This window comes from Choloepus didactylus, chromosome 1, assembly GCF_015220235.1.
Source record: "Choloepus didactylus isolate mChoDid1 chromosome 1, mChoDid1.pri, whole genome shotgun sequence".
In the NCBI taxonomy this organism is placed as follows: domain Eukaryota; kingdom Metazoa; phylum Chordata; class Mammalia; order Pilosa; family Megalonychidae; genus Choloepus; species Choloepus didactylus.
In genome coordinates this window covers 108,500,369-108,512,597 of record NC_051307.1, presented here as the reverse complement: position 1 = coordinate 108,512,597, position 12,229 = coordinate 108,500,369, and the positions used below count along the sequence as shown (strand labels likewise).

At 42.7% G+C, this 12,229-nt stretch overlaps 1 protein-coding gene across 1 annotated transcript; it reads left to right on the top strand.

Moving 5' to 3' along the window:
- The first annotated feature begins 4,088 nt into the window (after positions 1 to 4,088).
- On the top strand, positions 4,089 to 10,267 carry LOC119536700 (5-hydroxytryptamine receptor 3C-like). The gene is made up of 9 exons (XM_037839508.1): positions 4,089 to 4,154; positions 5,684 to 5,850; positions 6,270 to 6,314; positions 6,793 to 6,902; positions 7,170 to 7,339; positions 8,123 to 8,283; positions 9,303 to 9,507; positions 9,696 to 9,911; positions 10,038 to 10,267. The coding sequence occupies exons 1-9, from the start codon at positions 4,109 to 4,111 to the stop codon at positions 10,265 to 10,267; spliced, it is 1,350 nt and encodes a 449-aa protein (XP_037695436.1). The 5' UTR covers positions 4,089 to 4,108.
- Positions 10,268 to 12,229: the final 1,962 nt, after the last annotated feature.

Below are 12,229 nucleotides of genomic sequence, written 5' to 3'. Positions count from 1 at the left end.
AGAGACATTGGTTGTCAAAACTGTGGATGGGGTGGGGTGGGTGGAGGCCAGGAATACAGCAAAACATCCTACAATGCACAGGACAGCCCCCCAAACAAAGAACTATCCAGCCCAAAATGTCAACAGTGCTGAAGTTGAGAAAAACTGCTCTAGGCAACCACTGGAATTCTAACAGGCTCTAGAATTGCCCAAGTAGGCAGGTAAGGCCCCAAACTCAAAGTCTGTGTTTCTAGATGTTGTTAGCCTGAGTGCCCAAGAATACTCACATTCTAGGGATACGTGAACCCTAGATGGAGGTTCCTAAGGTGCTCAGAGAAAGTAAAGAGTGTGGAGGAAGTCCCTGACCTCTACAATGACCCCTGAATCAGCTTAGAGTTTCTGAACCACCTCCTAGTTCTGAATCACCATGAAAGCCCACAGCTTGGCTTTAGGAGAGATGTGCCTGGAGCTAAGATGGGAGTCCTAGAGGTTCCTGAAGATATTACTGAGAATGTAGGGGACAGGGACTCTTAATGGCCTTAGAAAATGATATCCAGTTATTGAAGTTTTATCTACATATGGCTGAACTCTTTCTGAGAACCTACTAGAGAACCTACTAGAGAAGGGCGGGAGGAAACAGGCACACGCAGGAGGGACTGTCCAAGCCACAGTGTTACAAGGGGATCAGTCCCAGGATGAGCTCTGAATGAGAGCTAGCCTAAGCCAGAATGCCCCCTCAACCCAGTCCAAATGCTTAATTATTTGCCTAAGATGGAGGGCTGCCAAATGTAGAATGTAATGTGTGTTCAGTGGGTACCCTGTATACCCCAAGAATTCTGAAGGTAGGAAAGAGATCTAATGGCCATGTTGAAAAGCTATAGGTAATTCTTATATGGCTTGTTATAAGCTATAAGCATTGTAAAACCTGCAACCTGAGTTTACATGCTATCCTTTTCATTGCTTTATTTGAAAATGGTCTCAAATTCATCATTTTAGGTGTGTTTTCTGGCCGATTCTTTTAGTTAATGACAATTACGTACTTCCCTCAAATTTACTCTTCTAAAATATGGTCAGGAAAAATAAGATCCAATTGCTATCTCTGCAACTATTTACTTGGCCCCATTTCTTTTTTCTACGTGTTCCTGTTTATTTAAGTTCGATAAGGTAGGTAAGACTTTTATCGCAATGCCTGGCACACAGTCAAGTGCTCAATATTTTATCACCAGCAGCAGGAGCACTCATAGCAACAGCAGTAGCATTTGAGATTTCCAGATCCCCAAGTTGAAACTCTGACACCCAGGAAAGGTGCAAATCCATGTCTTATTGCCCTATTTCTTCTGCTTCCACCTTCTCCATCTCTTGGCACCTGAATCTACTTTTGAGTTCAATCTCTCGACTTAGATTCACTCCAGTTTCCCAGCCAACCTCCATAAAAACAAGATATACACCAGCTGTCTTCAGTCGCTTTTCAGTAGCACTTGAAGTTAACCCTCCCTTCTTGGATCCAGGTCTGATAGCTCCACCTACCTGGGGAATTCCAGTGTTTCTTCATTGAAAGTCCTTTACTTTTCACCAGTCCAGGAGTCAGTGCCCCAAGGGTGTGCTACAAACACAGTATTACTTTGGTCCTATATAAAGGACAGACTTCCTGCTCCATTTCTACCTGATTGTTCAGTCATACTCAGTCCCCAACCATCTGCCTGGAAGCAGAGAACCACCCTGAGTTATAGTCAGTTTTCCTACAGGTCCTGTCCCCCAAATCTCTGCCTTGCATTGCAATCCAAAAGCAGACATCCTAGGATCTCATTTGCTGGCCTGGCTTCCAAATGGTTATCTCCTTCCTGGGTGAGCCACTGCCATGCCTGGCCTCCCAGATCTGTCCCAGATCACATCCATGTTTGCTCTGCTTTAAGGGTACATTATATGTAGGACCAGCTGGCCTCCTAGCTTGGGACAGCATCTGTAGCCTGGTCAGTTGGCCCAACCCTCATGCCAACATCTTCCTCTTTGTACTAGCCGTACCTTTATTTCCAGAGCTCACCTTCCTCCCAGCTGAACCCTTTCAAGTCAAAATAGAGAGCCCTAAACCTTGAACAGATTTTCTAACAGGGAAGGGATTTGCCCTTCTCTTCCTCCCTTACTCATTCCTTCTACTTGGGCCTTTTTCTCCCTTTCTTCTCCTGATCCTCTTCTTCCTTCTTCCTCTCTCTTCAACCTCAACTTCAGGATGGTCAAGTTTCCAAAGAAGAAAGGAAGTCACTTACAGAGCTGATAGGGCTGAGGGACTATATATAATATATATATACTAGCCCTGTCATTCCTGCTTTTCTCAGGATTTTCTGTTTAGGGTAGTCATGACCATCCTGTCTGAAAAAAATTTCCTTGACATTCTAGGTTTCATCCACCCTTTCTGCAAGAAAATATTTCCAAGTCTTTCAGGAAATGTAACTAAGTTATTTAATATAACAATGCTGCAATTCACTTATTTGGTCCGATTGAGTATTTCCTAGAGATGGGACATGACATAGTATTGACACATGCCAAAAATGTTGATGTTAGCCAAGATTACTAGTATGTGATAATGTATACTACTACTGACAGCACAAAGATCTTAACAACAGTTCTGCTACCTTAATCTAATAATTTCTATTATCATGTAATCAATGCATAGAGTAAAATATGTGTGAAGAACATTGGTTTGGGGAGAATGAATCACAGAAATGAAAAGAGACTGGAAAAAAGAAATCTAGTTAGTAACTTAGAAAATATAGGCAATAGATGGTGAAGGTGTGAATCAAGTTTTATAATATGGTATTTCAGTCGTCACTAATTCAACAAAAGCTATAAGATACTTCACTATTCATAACAAAAATCACTAAATGTTGCCACTTATCCAAATCTGCAGATTCTCTGGTCTTGAAAGAACATTATTCTTATTTCCCCAGTAATGATACTCTCTCATTAAGGGAAGTTAATTTGTTTGTTGTTGGTTTTTAAAGTTTTTTAGAGAAGATTGAGGTTTACAGAAAAAAAAACATGCAGAAATCATACAGAGTTTCCATATACTCCTTCTCACACACAGTTTTCCTTACAATATGTGCCAGTTTGGATATATTATGTCCCCCAGAAAAGCCATATTCTTTAATGCACTCTTGTTGGGGCAGACTGATTAATCTGTTGATTAGGTTGGAACCTCAGAATGAATTATGTCCATGGAAGTGTGGCCCCACCCATTCAGGGTGGGTCTTGATTGGTTCACCGGAGAATCTAAGAGAGAAGCTAAGAGCCAACACAGACCCAGATGCTTGCTGATGCTTGGAGATTCTTGGAGATGCAGACAGAAGGATATTTGGAGATGCTAAGCTAAGAGAAGCTAAGAGAGGACCTCCAGATGCTCAGAAAGAAACATCCTGGGAGAAAGAAGCAAGGATGACAGGAGCTGAGAGAGAGGAGCAAAGACAGAAGCATAAAGACATTTTGGAGAGAGATATTTTGGAGAAAGCCATTTTGAAACACAACCCTGGAGCAAAGGACCAGCAGACACCAGCCATGCAGCTTCCCAACTGACAGAGGTGTTCCGGACACCATCGGCCTTTCTTTAGTGAAGTTATCCTCTTGTTGATGCCTTAGTATGGACACTTTTATGGCCTTAGAACTGTAAATTTGTAACCTAATAAATCCCCTTTATAAAAACCAATCCATTTCTGGTATTTTGCATAACAGCAGCTTTAGCAAACTAGAATGCAATGTTATTACATTATGAACTATAGTCCATACTTTACATTAGGGTTCGCTGTGTTGTACAGTCCTATGTTTTTGTTGCTATTGTTGTTGTTATTGTTAATATTTCATTGATCTCAGCACAGAGCTGCCAAACAGGATGCTTCTCCTTTAGTTGTGATCCAACTTCCATCCTGCCTGGAACCTGGAAGGCATCCCCGGGCAGGGGCAAAACAGACACTCTCCTGTGACCTTTCTGGCCACAGCTCTCACCAAGGAGTGGTCATCTGACACAAGCATTATTCAAAACAAGGAACCAAGGTGTGGTCCCAGCTCCTTTAAGCTCAAGGATTTGAGTGAGTCCCCAAACAGGAGTCCAGAGAGGAGGATGGAAGAGAGGTGGCCTCTTATGGGGTCATTCCCCCTCTGCCTCACTGTCAGCCTTTTGCTTCAAGGTAAGAGGGGGCAAGAACAGGGGGACCAGAGCGTGGCTCTGAAGGACATCCGGGAACTTCCTCTCTAGCACTTGGAGAGCATAAAGTCTTAACATGCTGAATATTTCTTCCAAAATGTCTGTGTCTTGATTTCCTTTTGGAAACAGAAAGGCATTTCACTGATCAGTACACACAGCCCTTCTCTATTCCTGCCTGCATAGACATCTACCAAACTGTCTTTCCATTTCACCACCTCTCCAATTCCATCTTTCCATTGAGTACCTATGCCCCTTCCACCAAGCCCCTCATCCAAATCTCCTTGTTTCTGTTTCCCTTGATATGGTCTCAATGAGAAGAGAAGCCACTGATTTTAAACACACTCTGAAGGATTAAGTAAAATACCAAAGGAGGGTGGAGATCAATCTGAGGTAGAAAAGACTGGTGTATTGCTTCCATGAGTAAAGAAATTTATTCCCAATCTGGGAACATTCCTTAAATATTATGGAAAGAGATGGAGATGTAGAAAAGGAGACTGAGGAAAAGACTAGACACAGATGGTAATGGGGAAAAGATTCTGCTCAGGTACCCCCCTGCTGAGTCCCTGGCTATGGCCAAGAGATGATATTTGCATAGGCCTTGCAATGTGGTTGGGCAAATGGAATGTGCTCAGTGATATTGCTTCATGATCCTGATGCTGAAGATAGTTCCCAAGATATCTGAGGTCACTAAATCTAAGAAGAGCAAAATAAATGCATAGGATCAAGGTAAGCACCCATTCAGAACACTTCTGTATGCTTCCCACATCACCCACTAAGTGCAGTTTCTTACTTCTCTTATCCTCTTGATCAATCAGTTCTTGTCTCCAGTAGATGGAAGCCCCTGAAAGTGAGAAAGAGAAATACATTACAGCAGATTTCCAAGTGACCAGACTACAAACTTGGGGCAGCACTAAGTGGCACAAGTGCTAGGTAGACCCAAAAGGTTTGTAATGGTACATTAAAGGACTCCTTGAAGTAGCTGCTATTGCACCAAGGCCAAGTTTGCATACAGTTTTGGGCAGATTTTGCATGGGGATGAAACAATGGCAGTGAGAATAGAGTACTGACTCATCTCACCACATCAGCATACACTATTTGCCTAACCAGACCAGCCCATCCTCCCTGACCCTGGCAGGAGGGGTTTTGGCTCAGAGCTTCAGCCCAGGAAGGAGGGACTCACACACTCCTCCTGGTGTCTCCTGTTCTTTCTCTCTCTCTCCAGAAAGGCTCCAGCCCTAGCACTTCTTTCACATTGGAACACAATGATACAATACAAAAAGTGAACCCTAGTGTAAATCATGGACTAGTGTTAATAGTACAATTATAATAATATTATTTCATCAATTGTAACAAATACAGCACATTAATGCAAGGTGTTAACAATGGGGGGTTATATGGGAATTCTGTATTTTCTGCAAACCTACAACTTCTCTACTTCTTTTAAATTATTGTTTAAAAAGAAAGGAACACAATGGCCCTGGCTCCATCTCACGGGGTCTCTGCTCTCTACAGGAAGAGGTGACACATTCACCATCAATTGCTCAGGGTTAGGCCAGCATGGGGTGGACCCTGATGCCTTCCACGGAGTATTTGACAGAAAGATCTTCCATCCATTCATCAACTACAGCATCCCCACTCATGTCAACCTCTCCTTCACCCTGTCTGCCATCCTGGAAGTGGTGAGTGCTGCTTCCTCCATTCTTTCCATAGGCTTTTAATAGGGACAGTAGTTCTCTGCTCCATCAACCCAACATTGTAGTGGTCCAGTGGTGAGCTATAGATGCCCTGAACAGGTCTGTACAAGTCAGATGTTCATTCTATGGGAAGGGGAGACATGAGAAGAATGCTGCAGTGATATTTTTGCAGGAAATATTTGTCCTTGAGTCCTGCCCTTTCTGGAATATTCCAGAAATAAGTGGTTTCTGTGTCAATAAAACCTGAATTGTCCTTAAGAACAAGGGAAGAATGTAAGGAAAAGGCAATCCAGTGTCCAGAACTAGCCCGGCACAATAAATTAATAAATATTTATGAGACGATGAGGTGCGCTTGGATCAAATCTTTTGGTACTAATAATAATGGATGGGAATTTCTTTATCAGGATGCACAGCTCCAGCTGCTGACATCATTCCTGTGGATGAATTTGGCAAGGCAGACTCAGCCACCCTCTTTCTGCTAGCATTTATAACTTTAAATTGAGGAGTTAGAAGTGACTTAAAGGTTTCCTAGTCCAAACCTGTACCTTTCTGGGACAAAATAATTCCATCCAGAACTGGACGGGCCCTGGGGACACAAATCTCCCTGGGCAGTTTAGGAAATCATAAATGGTGACCCAAGAAAATGGCCCAGGCCAAGTGATCATAGACCAATATATTGGTGTATGCCTGGGCTCCAAGCAGTTTTAGGCCATATTTAAGATCTGCCTGGGAAAAAAAAAAAAAGCCATTAATAGGCACTTTATTTATGACACTTTGTTAGATAAAGAGGCAGAGATAGCTGTGGCCAATAAGGACACAAGTAGCAGTGGGAGGGTCAGGTTTTAAGAAGAACAGAAAGAGCAGGAGAGGCCAACTGGACAAGCTCCACCATCACTCCCCTCTCTTTCCCACTGCCATGATTTCCAGGTATGGGATCATCCACTCATCCACTGGAACCCAGAAGAGTGTATTGGCCTCAATAAACTCACACTATCAGCAGAAAACCTGTGGATCCCAGACATCTTCATTGTGGAATCGTGTGTATCTGGACTGGGGAAAGCCATCTGCAAAGAACAGCTCAGTGTCAGTGCAGGGCACGTGGCTGCGAGAAGATTCAGACAGGGGCACAGTCTCAGTTAACTGACTACTGCAAAACACTATGAGGAGTAGAAAAGACGAGATAGAGTGACATGAGAGTAACAGCCAAAAAGGAGAGCACGGCAGGGAAAGACCTGGGAAGGCAAGGAGACAAAACCTGATTAAAGCACCCACAGCAACCCCATTTCCCACCTTTTCACAAGCAGCATGGAAAAGCATCAGACACCTCCAGGTCTCATGGCTTACGTCAGCAGTGAAGGTCGAATAACGTATAAAAAGCCAATGCGGGTGACCAGCATCTGTAACCTGGACATCTTCTACTTCCCTTTCAACCAACAGAACTGTACTTTCACTTTCAGTTCTTTTCTGTACACAGGTGAGTATGACATGTTTTGGTAGCTGTTTAAGATTCAGGGGAAGATATTTAAATGGGGTAGCTATTGTTAAGGTATTCTTTGGATCAGTGTTTCTCAATCTGGCTGCCACTAAAGCTTTTTTAAAATACCAACTGCATATCATCTCCAGAAAGTCCAATTCAATTTTTCCAGGCATTGTCATTTTTTATATCTTCCAAGGTGATGCTAACATGCAGCCCTATTGCTTTAGATTTTGGAGAGGCCTTTCTGCCAAATGACACCCATCTGACCCAAGCTGCTGTACACACATAATTTTTAGCTCAAACCTTTTTACTTTAAAAGGTAACAAATTTAAACTAGTAAATTAATGTAACAGAATGCCACCAGGTATCATGTGGTGAATTTCGATAAAGTAATCATTATAATGGACATGTAAGTAATTAAAAAAATGTTGAGCTGTTAGAGTTTAATTCCACTAAAACAACATAATACAACTGGGAAATTAAGAAGGAAAATCGGAATGACTCCAAATGTTCTTGGCTCGTGTTTGAGTCATATTCAATATTCCCATAACAACCTTGACTTGCTCTTGTTTTCCAAAGCCACAATGAAAAATCATTGCTGCAGCCCACACACATAGGAATTGCTGGTCCTGTAACCCACTTCTGAAAAGCCTGGATGCCCTGTTTTAAAAGGACAGAGAGGAAAATGTGTTGGAGCAGCTCAGTGGGGAAGGCATAGCATTTTGTGAGTGGGAGGTTTGGGAGTACATCTGGGCTGAGCTGACTGGGTCTCCCTCACAGTGGATAACATGCTACTGGGCATGAACAAGGAAGTATGGGAGATAACAGACACATCTTGTAACCTCATTCAGACCCACAGAGAGTGGGAGCTCCTTGGCATCAACAAGGCCACCCCAAAGATGTCGATGGGCAGCAACCTCTATGACCAGATCACATTCTATGTAAGTCCGGTGGCCCCTGTTTGACTTCTGGTCCCAGTAGCTTTGTGATATTCCTCTCCATCTAAGGGTCTTTGGACAATAAAAAGAAGCTCCAGAGGGTTAAGCACCTGCTCCTCACTCTACCCTCTACCCCAAATGCACTAAAGCAAGATCCCCAGGAATCCACCCACCTATCCCAGGGAGAAGGAGAAGGGGCTGGGCTTTACAAGCCCTCTACTGCTCAGAGGAGAGCAGCCACCTATTTGATGGCCCCTAGGGCCCAAGTTGCCCTCAAAAGACTATGGTCATGATGGTAACACAGTATTTTAAGCTGAATGTGAGTATAGTTGAAAAGAGGAAGATTAGGGTAGCATATGTCACCAGAAGGAAAACTAGAGGATAAAAACTGGGACTGTATAACTTAGCAAAACCTAAAGTGGATGATGATGGTAGTTAATTGTTCAAATATGAGAAAAATTTTACATGAACTAGAACAAATGTATGTCACTATTACAAAGTGTTAATAATAATGGGGTCATATATGGGAAAATGCAATTAATGCAAACTAAGGTCTATAGTTAACAGTAATATTGTAATATTCTTTCATTAATTGTAACAAAGGCACTATACCAAGGCTAAATGTCAATATTAGGGGGATATAAAGGAGGGGTAAGGGATTTTTTTATTTCTTTTCTGAAGAAATGGGAATGTTCTCTTATAGATTATGGTAGTGAATGCATAACTATGTGATTATATAACTGATTAAACACTTAGGATGGATTATATGATGTGTGAATAAAACTATTTAAAAAAAAGAAGACTTCAGTCACGTTGTATTCCAGCAGGTTGGCAATAAATAATATATGACAAATAGGGGCCCTTCTATAGAAGGATACAATTAAATGCATGTGCTGCCTAAAGAGATGGTCCCATAGCCAGCCCAAGAGCTTATTAGCAAGGATTAGATATTCAAATATACAAGATAAGCCCTCTAGCATCAGTTTATTTGCCACTTATCCACTCTCTCTCCTCCCCACCAGGTGGCCATCAGGCGCAGGCCCAGCCGCTACGTGATAAACCTTCTGGTACCCAGTGGCTTTCTGGTTGCCATTGACACCCTCAGCTTCTACCTGCCAGCGGAAAGCGAGAATCGTGCCCCATTCAAGATAACCCTTCTCCTGGGCTACAATGTCTTCCTGCTCATGATGAATGACTTACTCCCTGCCAATGGCACCCCCCTCATCATTATGGCCCTCCCACTTTCTGGAGAAACAAAGGTAGCAGGGGACAGGGAGAGGGACCAAGAGAACTGGCTGCTGCTCTACTTAAAGAGGGAAGGAGTTCTGAGGAAACACCGGATTTGGGGAAAGAGGCCCAATATGTGTTCAGAGATAAATTTGCCCTGGTTTATTTATAATTTGCTTTGTTCCCAGGTATCTACTTTGCCCTGTGCCTGTCCCTGATGGTGGTCAGCCTGCTAGAGACCATCTTCATCACCTACCTGCTGCACCTGGCCACCACCCAGCCCCCACCCATGCTTCAGTGGCTCCACTCCCTGCTGCTACACTGCACCCGACCCTGGAAATGTTGTCCCACTGCACCTCAGAAGGGAAACAAAGGCCTGGGTCTCGCCCCCTCCCACCTGCCTGGTAAGGGAAGTCAGCACAGCCCACGCTCCCTCCTCTATACCTCCACTTCTCTGCTCCTGCCTTCTTCCCTGTCACCCTCCCTTCCCAGGGTGACAAACCATGGCTGAGTCTCTGTCCCCTCCACAGGCCCGAAGGAGCCCGCGGAGTTGGTGGGGAAGGTGCCAGGTCCCAGAGAGGCAGAGGTAAGCGGGCACCCTGAGTCAACATGGGCCCAGCTGGAGCATGAGTTCCAGAAGCAGCACTCAGTTGACCTGTGGGTGCAGTTCAGCCACATGATGGACACGCTGCTCTTCCGCCTCTACCTGCTCTTCCTGGCGTCCTCCATTGTGACAGTCATCATCCTCTGGAACACCTAGGTGGAGTCCACCTCTTCCTGCACCCACAGCCTGGAGTTTCTCCTGCTCTTAGTGATTTATTGCCAGTGACTACCACATGCCCTCCTATATTCTGAAAACTCCAACAAAGCCCTATAGAGCAGGTTCTGAATATTCCTGGACAATTTCCTGACTTCCCATAGCCAGAATTCCCATTCCTGCACACTTTCAGTGTCTCTTAGCCTACACCCAAGTTCTGACTCCCTTATCAATGGAGATCCAGGTCTGTGGAGTCTCCCTTTGAATGATCTCCCCAATAAAAGACTTTCCAGAAAGCACTGGCTCCTCAGAACACTCTATTTTAGATCCATAAGCCCTGGGTTGGAGAGTCCTCTTGCAGATGTGTTGATACTCCATCCTAAACAGATGTAATCCAATTTGATTTTAAGTCTTTCAGACACATTCAGAGTTTAAAAGAATAAAAAAGTCAAATTTCATTTTTAAGAAATTATTAGAAAACAATTACAAATGCAAAAGTTTCCTTTCATCAACCATTTCTCTTTCAATTTACTTCAGTATTCTCATCTCTGAAATTTCTCTTTAAACTAAATAATATAGTGTGTCATTTAAAAAAAATTTCTGACAGGTTCCTCTTATTTCACAACATCAAACAGGGTGGACCTTCTGAATGTGTAACTTGGAGGAGGGCCAGGAAGTCTATTCAAATACCCCAGTTGAAGGGTTCTAGTTTAATAAATTGTCATAGAGCCACACAATGGAATGCTCTGCAGCCATTAAAAGTGAGTATGTAGATCTGTGATAACGCCATGGAAACAGGTCCATGATATATTAAATAGGGAAAACAAGTTACAAAACAGTATGCATACCTAATTTCTGTAAAAAAGAAAAAGATATGGGGAGGAAAAGGTATGGATGGCTAGATACCAAAACATTAGCAAACTTTATCCTGGATAATGGGATTGTGAGTGTTGCTAAATTCTTTTGTAACCTTTTCTGTATTTTCTGAATTGTTTTCAATGAGCATGCATTAGTTTTATTATCAGAAAAAGCAGTAAAACTATTTTCTTAAAGAGGTCCCTATTAATAATTGTACTGCACACTCCATCAGCAAAGAGCACTGTGGGGGGGGGATACTAACACCCAGCCCTGAGGAAAGACAGAAATCCAAAGGGAAAGTGGAAGAATACCAAAGACCAATTTCTAAATTATATTTCAAGTACCTGAATACATTTCAGGGATTTATTTACATTTCTGCCTCCCCTTAGTGTATGTGCATCCCTGAAGTCCAAGAACAATGTCTCATCCGTTTCTATAGCTGAGCACATAGTCCATACCTGACACATCACAGGTGCTTCGTACAGATTTGTTGAATGAGTAAATGTACGAATGCATGCCAGTTAACCAGGAATAGTATTTTTCTAGATCTTGCTGTAATCCTTTTATCCCTTCCCAGTATATTTTATTTTATTTTTCTATATCTAGAAAACGAGCAAGCCATCTTTATATGTCAGCTGAAGTATCTTTGAGTTCTTAGAGATGTTACTTATACACTGGCAAAAGGCAATTGCTCATATCGGATTCTATTAGGCTTCCTTCTCCTTTACACACAGTGCTGGGAGCATGTCCTGTCACTCAGAAACTCATCCTTGGCTTTTGTCTATAACTGAAAATGAAGAGTGTTTTACCAAGTCTTTAAGGAACTTCACATTTCTAAGTGAAATCTTTGCATTATTTCTTTTTCCTTCCCCTTCTCCCCATTTATATTTCCTAGGGTTTCATCTTACAATTTTTTCTACCTCATTTATATGTGACTTAGGGTTTTTCTGTGCCAAGACTGTCATCTGACATTGCCCTTTGCAAAAGAACATGCTGTTGATATGTTAGGGTTGTGGTGATCCCTGTGGTATAAAACTTGACCTGACAATGAAACAAAATATTTTAAAATAGTACGGGACTACAACTTTCAGCATGAATGTTACAGGT

What these genes read in the sequence shown, in the direction of transcription:
- LOC119536700 (XM_037839508.1), top strand. Translation starts at nt 4,109, where the DNA reads ATGGGGTCATTCCCCCTCTGCCTCACTGTCAGCCTTTTGCTTCAAG. An exon ending in TGTCTGCCATCCTGGAAGTG is followed by an intron (nt 5,851 to 6,269) that starts GTGAGTGCTGCT and finishes TTTCTTTATCAG; the next exon opens with GATGCACAGCTCCAGCTGCT. An exon ending in CAATGGCACCCCCCTCATCA is followed by an intron (nt 9,508 to 9,695) that starts TTATGGCCCTCC and finishes CTTTGTTCCCAG; the next exon opens with GTATCTACTTTGCCCTGTGC.